At 43.2% G+C, this 17,764-nt stretch overlaps 1 protein-coding gene across 8 annotated transcripts in view; it reads right to left on the minus strand.

The window, feature by feature from the left end:
* LOC142074917 (WD repeat-containing protein 7-like) overlaps positions 1–17,764 on the minus strand; it is a 152,806-nt gene that overhangs the window by 24,047 nt on the left and 110,995 nt on the right. For all 8 annotated transcript variants that reach the window (XR_012670754.1, XR_012670758.1, XR_012670757.1 and 5 more), the window contains exons 22-25: positions 17,598–17,715; positions 16,630–16,779; positions 15,877–15,959; positions 9,821–9,920 (exon numbers count right to left, since the gene is read on the minus strand). Coding sequence is in view for 2 of the 8 variants with exons in the window: in XM_075135916.1 (XP_074992017.1) it covers positions 9,821–9,920; positions 15,877–15,959; positions 16,630–16,779; positions 17,598–17,715 (451 nt within the window). In the remaining 6 variants the exon portion in view is untranslated. The remainder of the gene's footprint in view (positions 1–9,820; positions 9,921–15,876; positions 15,960–16,629; positions 16,780–17,597; positions 17,716–17,764) is intronic.

The raw sequence follows: 17,764 nt of genomic DNA on the forward strand, positions 1-17,764 counted from the left end.
GTTTAGGTACAGCATCAAAACAGAAACTCTACCAGACAAACCACATGTAGGCACAATGTTACTGCTGTGTTTATATTAACTACCTCAAAAACACATACACAACCAAACCAAACCAGCCCAACCCCACCACCTTGACCAGTCTTTTCAGCATTCAGGACAACTGTGGCACTGCTGGTCAGACCGAGCAAGTAATGCAAAAACTGTCTGGTATTTTGCTCAGACAGCTGGAAAGCCTTTGTAAAACTTCAACAAATTCTGTGGGATCTGGCAATACCTTTCAGCATTATCACTGAAAAATTGGTCATAAACCTCCAGGCCACCGCAAGACGCCCGATGGGACAAGCCAGCCCCCCCACTGCCTTACTCACGAGTGAGTCCCAGCTGTTCCCCAGGGAAATCCAGCCAGAACAGCCGGCCGGGCAGAGACCCGGCTGCGTGCAGGACGCTCCTGCCCAAGGTAAGCTGCACCCTGAGGTGGGGCAGGAGAAGGCCCTCCATGAGCTCACACCCCGGTGGAGTCTCCGCGGGTCACAGCTACGCCAACAGCCCGTCTTCTGCTCATGGAGGTTCTTGAGTTCTTCTCCGGTGCGAAGTTTTTGCCCGCCTCAGTTGCAAGAGAGGCAGCTACCCTGTCTGCCTACGCAGAAAGGCAGCTCAGCTCAAAAACAGTCATTTGGCATCAGCAGAAAAAAAAACCCAAAATTACCTCTTGGGCCTTAACTCCTCAGGCTTATCAGGCTATGAAAACTGATGTAAAACCAACGATCAGTTCAGAATGCATCTGCATTTCAATTCAGCACATTATTGTCAAAACACCAAATCTGTGGTCCCTTTCCTACACCGAATCCCTGTTACATCGTTTAGCCCATTTCAAGATTTCAGCCTCAACCTCTAAGAGACACATGAAGGGACTGGAGGACTAAAATGATAATTAATGTCTATTTCCTGGCAAAACCAGAACTGATATGCAAGAGTAAAGACTTATTTATACCCACTGCCAGGTATTTTCAGAACCTTGCTTAAAACTGCTGAATTTTCTCTCCAGACAAAAGAATAAATTGCAACAGAATCATTTGCTTTTCCATATAAAAAACCTCGCAAGTAAGATGTGGACTGATAATCATTGCCAAACGTAGGAGCTTTGAATGAAGCAGCCAAAGAGCTCACAGCTCATTAACACGGACTCCCACCAATCGTTAGAAAAACAAGGACGTTCCAGGAAAAGGAAGAGAGCTCATGGTATTATTAGTTGTACCTTAAAGAGCAAAGAGAAAGACCTGAATAATTATAGGCTTACCTACCTCATGCAAATCGCCCCAAGAAAGGCATGTTTCATAGGAAATTGATACTAATGAGATGTTGATATAAATATAATACAAACATTGTCAACAACATAGTTTTATAGAAAAGAGGTGGTATCAAGCAAGCTTACTGAAATGTACAGTTTTGATGATAAAAGTCAAACCCCTCAAGTAGCAAGGCTTCTGAAAGGTGTTTGGTGCAGTTTCATACATTCCTGTGAGAAATGAAAAGGACACGTAACAAACAGGTTGGCTGTTGCATGGATTAAATACTGGTTAATCGATGTGGTTTGGAATGCAGCTGCAAACAGAAAAACTGCTGCATTGGTGCATTTCTCCCGGGTTCCCAAAAGGGCCCGTCCTAACCTAAGAGCTGCTGCTGCTAGAGCTTGAGGAGAACACCCAGAGGGCTTGGGGTTGCGGAGGAAAAACCCGGAGAGCACAATCCTTGAGCGCATGCTGGGCTGGCCAGCACCCCTCCGGCCCAGAGGAGCCGCATCTCTTCGGTTTATCAAGTATGACGGTGGGACTTTGACCATGTCTCGAGCACTCACATGCAGAAAATAAATTAACGATTTCTTACGCAGATTAACAGTTAAATGTAATACAGGACCTACTGGTCAGAAGTTGAAGCTAAAGCAAAGTCAAATTAGAAACAAAATGTAGCTTTAATAATGAAAATCATTAACTACTGAAACAAATTACGACGATTCTGGCAGATTTTCCATTACTGGAAAATTTAAGATCAAGATGAGATGATCTTCTGAAGATACCCATTGCCCAGTGACGCTGGATATAAGCGCCCTGCCCCATGCAGGAGGTCAGACCTGATGATCGCAGAGATCCCTTCTCACTTCTCTCCTTCCCCCCACCCGGGAGCCACCAGTCATCAGCTTCCTCCATTTACAATTTTGCTTTCCTGAGAGAGACATCACCTGTGATGAATACACACTGAACTGCTAAATGCTGCTCTGGAGACTGCCGATGTCACTCTGATGGATGTGGCACCAGGCACTATTAAAAAAACAAAAAATCTGCTCTTACAGGGAACTTGGGTCCTCCCTAGGTGGGGAGGGGGCTCAGCATCTCCCGGAAGGCTGCTCCGCACACCGCCGGACTGGGAAGTCCTCCTACAGAGCCTTTACCTCCCACCAGCTGTCTCAGCACACCGTGTTTTTGCAGGGTTTAAAAATATTCTGGTCACAAAACCACTGCTTCTCCAGCAACAGAAAATGCTAAAAGGACTCAACAGCAAATATTGTATGAAAATATACTAGAGTTTAGCTAGTATTTTAAATAATTCTAATTTAAACTTCAGAACAGAGTTCCTAGAGTAGTTTAATACTAGCAAATTGCTTATTGTGGAACAGTTCTATTTATGAAAAAAAAAAAGAAATGCCCTCATAGCGGCAGTTCACAGTAATAATCTAAAGCACAGTGTAAAATAATACTAGTGTAAAAGACAAAATTATTGCAAAGGAGTCCTCCCCGTAATCTCCTCCAAGATATGGCTATTTAATAGTAAATTATAATGCAAAGAATTTGAAAAAAGCTGGTAGCTTATTAACTAAAACAAAGCAGCTAAACTGTTTGAGATTTCTATTTGTCATAATTATTTTGGAACTTATTATCAAAGCATTTAAAATTTTAAGAGTGACCTTGACATTTTATATCGTCTCTTTTCATAACAGTGTTGGGTGGTGGTTTTTTTTCTTTCCTTAAAAATCTCATGAATTCTTTTGATTGTTCAAACATTTCAAAAGCCATGCTGACAGAGCCCCACACAACCTTTCTCTGAGATTCGCAGTAACGAAGCACAACCAAACGAGCCCCCTTTCCTGCAAGTCCTCTGCAGGACGCAGCCCGAGCATAGGGTGCGGTCCCCCTTGAAAGGGGGTACAAAGACAACCCTAAAAGGGCTCCAACGCCTCGCCCCCATAGAATGAAATGTCTCCAGAAAGGCGGCAGTTGCTCTACGGGTAGATCGGTTGGCTTCCAGAGCCGCGTAGCAATAAGATAGTATGTTTTATTATGAGTGTCATGGAGACGGTGTGAAAAATCAAGAGCCATAGGCAGTGAGCGGCAATGGGTCAATACTGTTCACCGAGACATTGTGTAGATAATCAACAACAAGGCCCTGGGTTCTCGCTGCGCTGCAAACAGCTGAAGGGCAAATCAATACCGCCATGGGAAGGACACTGCCCGGCTCCGCTCCCCACAACACACCGCGGCTACTGCAGGAAGGCACCCGAAAAACCAAATGAATTCCAACTTCGCCTGTGTCTAACGCTGGGCATTGGGAATACCAACACTTGGAAGATATTTAATAATTTAATAGAAAAGAGAAAGGGAGAGAGAACCTAGTCTCTATATTAAATTATGGAAAAACATAGATAAAAAAGATATGTATTTGGAATACTCATGATATAATACAAGGGGGCTGTGTTTTTCATTCTGATTTGATGTTTTAAAAATAAACTAAAATCCATAACCCCTAAAATGAAAAAGATATTTCCCTGAAAGTAAGATTAAATGTAGGACATTTTGAAGTTTTTAAATATTATAATTAATAATATATCTTTTAAAATATTAGGTAGAATTCCCATGTTAGTACCCATATCTGCACAACAGCAATAATGCAAACCAAAAGCAAAATACTGAAATGCAGGTAACTTTGGCTTTGTGGCAACATTTTACTGGTAGTATTAATAATTGACACCTTATTAAATAAGTGATACTAATATAGTAAATTTTACTGGAAAAAACCTATCATATATAAATGTTGATTTATTATTTGTTCAAAAAGGTGATTCTTGACATCCATCATTCTATTAATCATTAGATGTAATTTCTCAGTCAGTACATACAACCACCTTTCTTGAAAACAAAATAAACATGTGCTGGAAGGAAAAAACCCATACAAAACGTTTTTGTTTCTTATAATTTCAGTTAAAATGCCTCCCTTTTTTCTTCAAGCAGATCATAAAATTCCTATCGTTAGCACCCTATTTCACCTATAGTGTAAAGATAAAGTAATCACATTCAGAGCGCATATTTAGGCCAGCAGTTTGCTGTACTGCTGATAATTACTACAAATTTTTCTACCAACTATAAACTGTGTTAAATCAGTGACATAATTTCAGTAACACATAACCCCACACTGCTCAGATCCTGCCATCAACTGAACTTTAAAGGTTTTTTTTTTTTTTTTAATCACGGCTGCGTGGTATGAAAAACTAATATTTTAAGCTTTATTTTCATCACCATAACTACGTTAGTATGCACAGTGCTAAGTTACCAGATTATAGTTTCATGAATTATTCAACGCAAACGTCACAAAATCAAAAGCAACTGCAAGCAAAGAAATCTCGTTCTTTTATGGGGATTTCTGATGTTTTCCTCAGGCATCTCCAGAGCGATGCGGCTTCGGTACACCGGGGCGGCACCCTGTCGGTGCCAGTGACGCCCCGACACCCGCCCGCTTCACCCACCCCCACAGCATCCCTGCGCAGCATCCCCCCGCACAGCATCCCCCCCGTGGGGCTTGGGAGCAAAGATCTCAGAGCGAGGAACTCATCTCACTCCTGCACTGAGGCAGCGGACAGGTCTTCAGCAGCCGCTGGCTTGCCTTGGGGCTGCGGAGCCCACCCGCAGCCCCCAGCAGTCCACTCGCACAGCCGCTCCCCGCCTGCCCGCACCTGCACAGAGGGATCCCCAGCAGCTCTAGGAGACATGGCATTGCAAACAAGGCTCCCACAAGCTATCACAGCTCACCCGAGCTTGCTTTCTTGATCTCAGAAATGAAGAATGTTGCCCCTAAAAGCAGGTTTCCAGTTTGAAGCACCAGAACGGAGATGCTGCACAGACCAAGTAGGAAGAAAAAGATGTTCAGTTCAAGGAAAAAGGAAGCAGAAAGCCCTTCTCTGGCTCCAGGAGGGATTGCCTACTTTGGCATGTGACCCAAAGGAATGGGAGCACGTTGGAACGGGCACAGGTTCCCTCCTGAACAGTCTCACCACCATCAATCAGAGGGCTGTCGCAGCATGGTCTTCTACTGCACGCCAAGCGCATAAAACTACACTGCCCAGTTTTCGGGAAAGGTAAGCACGGGGAACTTGGGCCGAGCTTGGAGAATCCTCCTGTTCATGTTTCTCAAGAAGCCGAGTGAAGAACAACATTTTTTAGTGATAATATATCTAACTTTACGCATGCATGACGTACCGAATTTGCTGCTTCATAAATGCTACCAGCAGGTCCCCCAGCACCACTCTCCAGAGGCGTCTGCGAGGCTCAGAGCGACGGGCAGAGGCAGCAGGTCCAGACAGACACTGGGACTGAGCTGGGGGACCGCATGCTGACTGGGAGCGGGAACCGCGCAGCCCCCCTGCCTGGGAGACGGGTGACATCCCGATGATACCCCCGGCCATAGCACGCCGACCCCCGGCTCCAGCGGGGCCAGGGCAGCACCCGCACGCCCTCGGCTGAGGAGGAGGACACTGGCTGTCTACCACGCCTTTTGGCGTAAGCCAGAGTTTGAGTTTAAGCTGCAGTGCTTTAACTGATGGAGATCTTTATTCCCTCATGCTCTTCATAGCCACTGCTGCCCTGGTACCGCTGGGACCACAGAAGGCGACGGTGGTTTAGACTGGCTTCCGTGTGAAAGAAAAGACAAACTCAAAGATGTATTTCCCCACGCGAGTTCCTGAGCCACGGGGGTTCGACGACCTGAGACCCACGCCCTCCGCTAAGGGACAGCTTTTGCAGTCACTGGGTGACAAACCACCAAAAAATGCATCAGGAGCGAGTAACAAATCTAAAGGGAGGAGGTTCTGCATCACAGGGACACGTCAAAAACATGAGCCTTGACGTGCAGTTTCATCTGGCAAAACAATATTCAGATGAAAAGCCTTTCAAAGTTCTGCTTTTGTGTGGTTTCATAAAAGGTGAAAAGGGAAAGAAGATCGGAGGAAGCCCAGCAGTAAGACTGGAATAGACACTGAAGTCAGTCTGTCTGCAGCCCAGAACATAAATGAATATTTTGCCTAAGGAGGATTAAGAAAAATGGAGAGTACATTACAGGGAAGGAGTTTTTACAGTACTCTGTTCTTTTCACCTTTCAAAACAAAGGCTGAAAGTGAGCATTAAGGCTGCATGTAAATAAGGCTGAAGAGTAAAGACCAAGAAGAGGAACCGCTTACTTAAGCTAGGTCAGCACCGGTACAAAGACTTAGATAACTGTAACTATACTGGTGTGGGAATAAAAAAAAAAAAAAAAAAAAAAAAAAAAAGATTTCTAACCCTTGATATTTTAACCCACCAATATTCTGGAACAACTCTCCACTGGGTGTTGAGAAACCCCAGGTTTTTTCAGATGGAGCTGTTAGAAGACGTGATGCCTGCTGCAGCAGAACAAGCCACCATGTCCTAAGGAGGTCCCACCTGCAATACCCACAGCTTATTGTTTTCCCCTTCTGCTTATCTCAGCGTTACCTCAATTAACATATATCCTTAATGATGAGTATAAATGGGAGGGGGGGAGGAAGGGGAAAGCAGTTCCCCCTCTTCTTATCCAATAAGCAATTCTGATGCCTGATTAAAAACAGCTTACATGTGAGTTGTGATGGGGTAACTAATAAAACTTTCATATGTATTTCAAACTTCCACTTTCAAAACACTAACATATTTACTAAATGCAAAATTACGTTTATGGCTTCAGGAGAAGATTCAAAGAATCATCTTTTTTTAAGTAGTGAATGACTAAGCAATTTTTTGATAGTGTGTTTCTGGTAACATTCAAGAAACATAAACAGAAACAGCATGAGCTTAAGCTAGACAATGGTCTGTGTTAGACAAACATTTTTCTTGGTAGAAATGAAGCAGCAATTAGTGCAGAAAGTGAAAAGATCCTGACAGGAGAGCAGGGGGGTGGAGGCTGGCCAAGGGCTCCAGCGCACCGTCCCAGCGCTGGCAACTGCTCACCCAGTTCTCGCTCCGCGTTACAGCCAGGCCCTGATCCTCACGGGTACTCCCCAGATACGTGTCCTAATTCATGCTTGATTTAAACATACCAAGGCAATTAAAATATTTTGATAAACATTTTGAAAGGCTTTAACTTTTGTAAAAAAGTAAATTAAAAATTTGAGCTTTTTTCCCAATTTCAAAACTTTTTCATCTACACAATCCTGAAGTTATTTCACGTCTTCTCAGCAGCCTGAAATCTGCAACTGTGAGAAATAACTTAAAAGATCAGATTTGGAATACGAAACCTGCATCCAATAGATGGCGTTGCCCCCTAATAATCATGTATCTGGCACTCACGAAAATTTTTCTATCTCATGAATAATAATAAAATCTGCAAAGGACCCTGCCCTAATTACCCTGAAAGTCCCTTCAGTCATCGCCATCTCTGCTTTCCATGATCTATGTGGAAGCTTATTAAGAAAGTAAGAAAACAAGTGTTGTGAATGTTCACCCACACATTAAATTAACTGAGCGAATCATTCAGACAATTTACTGGTAGAAATCCGAAGTTAGTTCCAGGAGCCTCAGAGAACAGACTGCCAGCTGACAGGGAGGAGAGCGCGCTTTGGAGAAAAGGCTAGCAAACATCAGCGATGCACGATCCCCTTCAAATAGCTGGTGGCTATTACACAGAATCCGTTTTAAAAGAACAGGAGGAAAAAGTCAAGAAGAGAAAAATAAGGTATTTTAGCATGCCTGCCAAAGCAAGGGCAAATCAAGCCAGAGGGAAGATTTAGCCCTAGACGTACATGCAGCTGTAAGCGCACGTTGCTGTCCTGCCGACCAGCACCTCTGAGCTTCTGCAGAACTGCTGCCGATCACCAGGTTGTGTACGATGTGTTACAGACCCACCCCGAACTCACACGGCGAAGCCAGACATGCCAGAAATTACTCCGTATACTAACAAACCCTCTGCTCACCTTGGAGCCAGCTCAGTAGCTGAAGCACGAATTAGACAAAGTTAAAAGTGCAAGGATGACAGCACTGCTTAAATGCTACTGCTAAGTGGAAGGACAGGTTTTGTCACCACTCTCCTTGTGCTCTGAAAACAGAGATGTAAGGAAGTGTACAGTTGTGCTCTTCACCTCTCCCTCTCCAGCAGCATCAGGAATTAGCTATTAGTTTGAGATGCCAAGACTTCACAGACTTATCTGGACTTTCCATTTTCAGTGCGATGATGCACACTGAAAGGAACTGTGGTCAGTGTCTCCTGGAGGCCAGCAGGAGATGTTCAGCTGCTTCATCACACTGGCTGCTGAATAGGTGGGGAAAAAAGTCATGCAGCATGCGCAGGCTCCTCGCACAGATCATCAAGGAAACGTATTTGGAAAGCGATACACACAGCTCTGTGCAGCACCGTGGTCATCTTGGCTAGGACCGCAGGACAGCAAAAATGCTCAGTGACATCGCATAGATCAATATACAGCAGTTCTTGTGGACCCATTTTATAGTTTAAATTAATAAATCATGATCCAAATGACTTAAGCTGAAACAAGATAGAGCAGTCCACTATCACTATTTGCCTGCATTTTAGAGCTATTTATAAAATAAATCTGGCCATCTTAGCTTCCATAGGACAGCTGTCTAAAAAAATACGGGAACATACCGTGTTGTCAGCTACTCGATTTGGAAAATAAACCCCAGAATTTCAGAACAGAAAATGAACCAGCTACGTATACCTAACCATGTGGTTCTGCCAGCAAAGTACTGAGTGATACTGCAGATGTAGCAGGAAGACGTCTATGCTACCTTCTCTATAATGCACATTTTGTAAGGACTAAAGATAACACCTTTTAGAAACAAGAAAACAATTATATTTACACACACAAAAAAGAATAAGGCACATTCAAAATACAGATATTTTATCCAAGCTTTACGTAAAGGCTATTGAAATTCAATGAGAAATAATAGCTGATCACATAGTACAAGGAATAATAAAGAACATTACCAATGAACTTTTCTGAAAAGATAAGGCAAATACTTTGTCATTTAAACATTTTTAATTCCAAGCACTCATTTCAACATTATCCTTAAGTACATCCTCTTCTAGATCACTGGTTAACTGGTAAGAAAATATGTATCTTACTTAACATCAGAAAAGTGTAAATACCTCAAACATAAGCATCATGGCATTTTGTAGAGAGGAATTTTAGGGAAAAAAAAAACCCTCAGTGGATTTTCTCTGCAACTTCTATAATAGATAAGTATACTGCTATAAATCCTAACTGTTAAAAATCAGATTTTTCATTTATTTCAGAGCAGGGGTATCCCCTAACTTCAGACTTTCATTATTAACCCATCTGTGGCACCCATTCAGTTCCAGTGAATGAAGACAGTAGGGCTCTATATACTTTGAGTCCTTCATTAAACTATTGATCCCCTCAGCATTATCCATAATGTTCCAGCAGCTCAGCATGTCAACTGATGCAGAGCTCGCTGCTCTTTCCTTTCAATAACTTCCACACTTTATGGGGAGGAAGGCACAATGATTTATTTACCTGACATTTCCCAGTCCGGATGTCGTAGAGGGCCACTGAACCATGGCGAGCTCCCACTGCTATTCTGTGACTCCGCTCGTAATAGCTGACCATGTAGAACCTGAATTGAACATTATAACAAGTAACAGGTGAGATCTGACCTGCCTGCGTGATGTTAAAATTAATTTGCAATGCCATTGGGTAATTAATATTAGTGCTAGGACAGAGATTTGATTTAAAAATCCATCAGCTGCCAGTTTTCATAATTGGCATTCAGCAAATAAAGCCAACTGATGTTTGATACATGATCGCAGAATCGTATCAGATTTATTTATTTTTATTACAGAGTGTTGAATCCTTCCATTGAATTTGGGAATAATCTATGTGATAGTCACTAGGTCCTTGAATGTCCATGTGCATATCTTGTTTACAGTGGAACACCACAATAATGCTGGATGTCAAATGGTTAAACAAGGACACCCTGAATGATTTCAAAGCACTTTTCCTTGAAAATCAAATGAGAAAGAATGAGAGAAAGCATAGGGAAAAATAAGCAAACTCATAAATTGTTGTTTGGCATTGGGGGGGAGGGGGAAGGAAAATTTATCAAACACTCTAATCTAATAACGTCCTTCAGATGAAAAGGAACTGAGAAGCATGCAATAGTCCTTAACATTCAGGCATCAACTTGAATTCAAACAATTGCAAAATTCAAGGAATTTCTACACCTTGAAACACAAGAGAGTCAAAGTCCTTATTTCAAATTCAAATATTTGGGAATATCATTGTGCCTTTCCTCTAAAAGGGAGAGCAGACCTGTGAAAACTGCTGACTGCATTTGCAATTAAATTTTAATTTTACGGTTAGATTTTACTATAACAACGTCTGCCAGAGATTTCTAGACTTAGTCTATAAAAATATGTTGCTGACTATATTTATGGCTTCAAACAACAAATCTTACAATGATCTATCTCCTTGTTCTTCAGGATTCCCAGAGTGCCATAGCAACTGCTCTCATACAGGTATGATACACTGGTTTCTGCAGTGCAGGATAGCACTCAGGAAGAAAAACAGCACGAAACACGGTGTTACAGGAAAAAAAAAAAGGAAAAAAAAAAAAGAAAATCGCTAGCTGTTGTGCAGGAGAAAGGGCAAGACTAAGCAGCTCAGGTGCACTTTTGCATTCCTGTCCATCCATCCCTGAGGACGTCTGCCATGTCCATCATCCCTCCCCGGCTCGCCGCTTTCAGTTGTGCTCTCGGACTCTCAGGGTACCTTCCAGGAAATATTTTCTCTTCCCCATCCACAGCCTCCCCACCCACAACCTCACGTGAGCCCCCCGTTCCCTTCTGGTGGAAGGAGTGCCACCCCACACGTGGGGCGGGCGCACACCCTCGTAGCGAAGGGGGGCAGACGTGGGGAGGCCCCTCCGAGGCATTGCCCCCCGGCCGCGGCCCCCCAGCACCCACACCCAGTCACTCGGGGCAGGCTCACCCGCTGCACCCGCAGAGAAGAAGGTGCAGCAGAGGGATGCAGATGACTTCAAGCAAGACCAAAGGGATGGCGCTGACCGTGAAAGACTTGACAGCTCTGCTGGTAATTCCCACTCAAGAGGACAAGACAAAGACAAAACCTCCATTATTTCCTTATCTACCTCTTACTCCACCTGGCACAGCCAACCAATATGGCAAAGTCGTCCATGAAAGCCTACAAGCCATCAGACGGGCTATCCCATACTGCCGTGTGCTGTGGTCGGCACAGAACCCTCCCTTCCAAAGCGTACAAGTAGGATGAGGGGCAACTTTTTAACACTCGCTTTTCTTGGGATATGGAAGTATTTCCAGGCCACACATCACCTCTGTTACTTTCTTTTGCAGCCAGCATCTGTTTCATCAAGCTGCTTTTCATATTCCTTTGGTCAGCGGTAGCCACACAACTTATTTATTTATTATTGAATAATAATAATAATAATAATAATAATAATAATAATAATAATAATAATAGTTTCTCATTTATTATTAAAAAGTCAAAAAGGAGTGCTTAGAAAAAAAATCAGAAGTTGTTGGTAAATAGCTCAGGAGCAGGAGAGGCAGGAGCCAGTCATGAGAAAAAAGAAGAGAAAAGGGATAATGCTGTGGGCAAGCAGGTGCCCGCAGGGTCTAAAGCCCACCACACATGGTGAATAAGGCATGGGACTGTAATAAGAGAGCATTCACGTTTTTCAGCATTTCACATCAAACTGCAAACACCTGCACAATTAAAGTGGTGCCCAGGTGAACAGGGAAGGGGCTATTTTTAAGGCTATTTTATATAACCAGCAAACTCAGGATCTATATATAAACTTATAAAAAACCACACACTGCTTGATCATTACAAGTAAAATGGACTACAACAGAAAGTTTCTACATAAAATGTTTTATATCCCCATTAATTCTATTACACTACTGAATGGGCACAGTCCACTTGTCTCCTCCAATAGATTCAGAACGAGAATATCACATACTATTATATGTAAGCAAACAGCACTTCTCTCCTTACTGCATTTAAATGCCCATTTAGACAGAGTGCCGAGTCAGTATTTTTCTTCGAAAAGAAGAATCCATCAGACTGCATAACAACAGAGGGTTTGGGGAAAAGCAGCTTCAAGGAAATAGATGTTTTTGAGTTTAATTTTCTAAAAAAAATTACGCCTTAAACCGACATTCAGTTGTCAGCTCTTTAGCCTCATTCTTTATCTTTTAGTTAGCTTAGCATTGTTACAACCACACATAGATTTAAATATTTTAATCCTTTGCACCCCTTTCTACATGTCTGTATGGTAGAGTTCAATAGAGAATGATGTGCCAGCATATATTGAGACTATGCTACAAATTCGTTTTTGCAAGCTGGTGCATCTATATCCATAGTTGGCACCTTGGCGGAGACCCTGCTCTGAGTGCTGCCCCATTACTGCTCTGCAGAGAAACTTCCGTTGGCCAGCAGACCGCTTCTTCCAGCGTCGCAGGAACTCTGCTGGAACCGACAGGATTGTGCTGCTATTGCTGGTACCAGCTAATCCTCCACATTAAAGGACGAGCTGTGACCTGCACATAGCCTTCCCTCCTGCCTGTTCCAGATGAAAACTGCCTACAGAGATGAAGATGGTCCAGTCTCCCCCTGTGATCTCCTCACCCTCACCAGTCTCTTCCGCTTTTGGGTCCTCCGAACACAAGCCACCAGCCAGATGATGTGGGGGTAACAGGCTGCAAAGGCTGCAAGCTGAGCTGAAGCTAGCATCGTGCAGCAGGCTAAGCACCTGGATGCCACGCTGCAGGGTGGGGACTCAGCGTAAGCAGGCTGGGATAACGACTGGTTAGGAAAATGATCTGTCAGCTTCCACCAAATACTAGCAACCACACTTGCCAGTTGGAAACGGGGCTGCTTGGGCTGGCTGGGGTTTAGGCTGGTACTGGAAAGGCCAGCAGCAGCAACACTGTGGTTCAGTGAAGGCCCACCAACTGTTTTAAAACCTGACGATAACCATATAAAACACTTGTTATTTTAAATGTCATCTATCTTCCCATGTGAGACTATCCCGTTACACAGACCGCTTTAACTCAGCAGCCTGTACTAAGTACATGACCTGACCAAGCAGAGCCCATAAGGGACCACTCAGCTGTAATCCAACTGCTGAATCTGGAAAATGCTCAAGTTAAACAGAATTTTGCAGCCTTCAATATTATCCTTCGCAATTTTAAAGAAATTCAGAAATATTTCATATTCATTGCATTGTACTTCAATACTTATTTTATTCTGGTAAGAAATGGGTTTGCATAGAGCATGCCAAAAGGTATTACGATCCTCTAAAGAATAACACTTAGGGGAAAAACAAATAGACACCATAATCGTATGCTGTAAGATATGATACCCAAAAATACCCACAGCGATGGATTTACCTCATCACCACCCATCAGGATTGAGTCACGCTCACAGCAATTAATGGCATGACTGCTACATTTGTACAACAGAAAAAAAAACCCGAAAAGCCAAGAGGAATGATAATCAGGTGCTTTAACCCGGCACACTGCTGCTCCCAGCCCTGGGTTTAATGTTCTGCTGAAACAGGAATGTCACTTCCAAGAGACCGCAGAGGCACCAGGAAACGTTTGCCATTACAGCCATGAGTAAGGTACTTCTATAACGTCCTCTGAGGAAGAAGAGCTTGCACTGAGACACCTGAATGATTTTGCCACAACAGGGGTGCGCATAACACCGTACAGCAGAAAGAGCACTGTGATATTAAAAGAATTAACCATAGGATTATGTCAAAGTGCTTCTACTTGGAATCTCTCCAGAGATTCAACCATTTGCTAAAATCTGATGAAAATTTCCATTGGGCTGAGTGATCCCATCGGTGGGGTGCTGTATCATTTTTACAATGGCTATAACTATGGAGAATAGGAAATATTACTAGTAATTTAACAAAATTTTAAGATACCTTATCACTATAAAAATACAACAGGAATAGGGAGATTTTTGCACTAATTCCCCTTACCATTGCATTTATATTTTAAGGTAAGCCTTTTAAAGTATCAGGAGGAAGGAAGATTACCGCTATCAGTACCCTACCTGTCAACAAGATAATTGTTCTTTTCTTGAAACTATTCAATATTTTAATAGCTTATTAAATTAAAATGTAATGGTCGACAGAAGATTATTATGATTTATTGGTTGTACCAGTTTAAGAGTATAACTGGGATATTTATCATAGTCTAAAGATACTGTAAATGTTCCCATTTTATAGATCACATTTTACTACGCAAAAGTACCATTTTAAGAGCGAAGTAGAACTAGCCCAAGACAAAGACGACTGACGGTGCTGAACTCCTGCTGAAGGGCAGTGGGAGCCGGCGGCTGAACAGCCACTCGTGCCTTTTGGTGCCCTCTGAACTGCCGAGTCACCCACAACGCGAGCACAAGACAGCCACTGCGCTTCTCTTTCCCTTTGATTTTGTGCAAATTCATACTTGTTATTTTACTGAGCTGCCTGTCGCCACAGGAGAGCTTTAAATGCTGCCGAAGCCGTTTCCACACGCTGCAGAGTGCAGGGCAGCTCTAAGCGACCAGCAGTGCTCTCTACACTTTGCGAGGTTTAATTTCAATTGAATCTTCTGTGTCCAGTGCGAGCGTCCCAAAAACGTTTCTAAAACCAGGGGAGAGGGCAGCCTCCTACCAGGAGGGCGAGGGTGCTACTCGCTGCCTACAACAACGATTTTGGAGCACAAGCTGCTCCCTTGACAGATGCCTGGGAGACAGCCACAGGGCAGAGAAAGCAAGGCTCTATTCCAGGAAGGCATTTGGTACTTTCTATTCCTTATCTCCGTTTCACTGACCTTGCCTATGGGATGGCACTGCTACGCAGCTGTGTGACCAGCTCAGAGGACTTGGAAGTGCCTGGTCAGGAGATGATCTCCTCCAATAACTATGCCCTACTGCCAGCTAGTAGGCAGATTACAGCAGCTATCGGCAACAAGGAAGTAACATTTATTCTCAAAATTCTACCACCAAGCCCCCCAAAACCATCCTTATTTTCTGCTGTCACCATTTTCTTTTTTCCCCAGTCGCTTTGATGGTGGCAATTAATTCACTCAGGCAGGTTGTGCATATTGGAATCTAACTTGTTACTCAAGTACATTATTCTCATTTTTGTAAAAACAAAGATATTGATAAATCTTTTGGAGGCAGCTGCTCAGGTTGTGTGGCTGTTCCAATGGAGTGGCTAGGATATATGGAGGATACATGCAGGACAGAGTTTTTCATGAGATTACACAGTATTTTCCTCTTTTTGGACTTTTAAAATATCCAAACTTCAAGGAGTTGTTAATGCTTTTCTTTTCTGATCCATGTCTCTGTCAGATGTGATAGAGAACTAAAAGCCTACAAAGGCTTATAGGTGAGCTAAAAACACTCTTCACATTTGCTTCACATTGTTTTAAGGGCAAGCATCATGTAAAAGATTGTTTCACTCTTAAGTAAGAAATATATCCTGCTGGTGACCCTACCATTTACTTCACAGTATTCTTGGAGGAAAAGCTCACCTGCAGATGGCTGGAAAGCATTCCTGAAGACCCTTTTTCTTAACTAAAGATCCTTCAAGGCAATACATGATGATGTCCATAACCTTGGAAACAGAAGTTAAAATCATTTAATGTACTGTATTTTATGTTTCATAATAAAAGTTCTAACAGGCAAAAATAGAGAACTTCTGTACCTGACTGCATCTTTGATACCTAACTTTAAAATACAATTCGGATAAAACAAACAAGAACTGTCTTGCATGTGGTAAGAGTTTACAACAGCAATGGTACTGGCAGCTGGAACCATTCAGAGTACCTGTAAACAGTTACAGAACAACAAACTACTGGTAAACATAAGCTATTGGAGCTCTGTAAGTAGCTCTGGTGTGAAAAAGGCCTCTGGGCATCAGTATCAAGTTACAAACCTGTTACATCATTTGTACCATTCTTCAACAATATTCATCAGCATCAACGAATGCAACAGAAAAACATCCACGTGATCCCCCAGGGCGTCCAAGTACCAGTGCAATGAGCACACCGTACCCCCAGCAAATTCTCTTGCTTGGTTTTTTTTTTCCTCCAACAATGCAATTTAATGCAATTTAAGTTTTTACAGTTCAAAAAATGAGCTGAGTGGTATAAAACAAATCCTCTTCACACACAAAAAGGTTTATGGGCCACGCAGAAAGAAATTCTACGATCTGACTCCAGGCCAACATGTTATTCACTGTTGCATCAAACCCATATCAAGCAGATATGGCAGAACAGCCTTACCTCCACAAGAAGGTCCACGACATCGGTAGGCATCTTCTCAATAAGTATCTCAATGACTCTCAAGATCTCTCCTTTGGCCCGAGCAAGAGTGGTGGTGTGAATATTCTGCTGAGACTGCGTGTTCGCTGCGAGGGCAGTGTGTCTGTGCACCTACCAAAGAGCAGGGTTACACGTGGAAACTCGGACTCTAAATATTCTCCATCTGTGCCTACAGTTAAACACGTATGTCACATTAAGAAAGCCTGTAGTAGGCAGAATGTTTTGCTTTACTTTGAGACCTATGGATTATTTCCCCTGCCCAGTTACTCATAATCAGTAGAGCCGCTAATGGTTATCCTTGGTGTAGTTTTTAAACAAGTGCTTACCTATTTTAAGTAATTCTTAATCTCACAAAACTAAAGGTCAAGATAAGCAAATGCCTGCTGGGTCTTGATTACATGATTTTCACATACTTGAACATCTATCTTTAGGCATTAGACAGCTGCTTTATAACAGGCTTTTTTTGGCTAGCCTCTGAACGTGGTCCATCCCCTTGCTTTAGCTCAGCCAAAGCTCCAGGCTGTATCTGGGTTCCCTCAGACAGACCGTGCCCAGCCTACACTGAGCTCACAGCAGCGTCCCTTCCTCCTCACCCTCCAAAGCCCATGGCTAAGTCTCCACTCCCTTTTAATTCATACTGAACGGGGTCATGTGTGCATTGCTTAAAGAAAGCAGGATTCTACACGTTGCTATTGGAAGTTTATATAACCAGGATACAACAAATTAAGACAGACACAACTCAGTTAAATATTGGTCCTGTCATAAATCATGGGTGATTTGGACATCTGCAGGCATACAAATATTACACTTGCTGTTTCCCCTGCTGGGGAGGAAGGGAGGGGCATTTGATTCTCCCTCTCTGTTCGTAAGCCTGCAGCCTCAAAGCTCGGAGGAAAAGCTGCTGCAGCCGAGTGACTGGCCCTGCTCACCTCCTTGGCGATGGTGGTGATGAAGGCGGGTGGTCTGGCGGTGGCGATGAGGGAGAGAGCGTGCCGCGCCGAGCGGGCAGAGTCGGCGGCCGGGCTCAGGGGCAGCCCCATTGTGATGCTAAACGGGCACCAGACAAAGAGGGGAGAAAGAAAAGGAGCATTAGAAA

This window comes from Calonectris borealis, chromosome W (genome assembly GCF_964195595.1).
Source record: "Calonectris borealis chromosome W, bCalBor7.hap1.2, whole genome shotgun sequence".
Classification (NCBI taxonomy): Eukaryota; Metazoa; Chordata; class Aves; order Procellariiformes; family Procellariidae; genus Calonectris; species Calonectris borealis.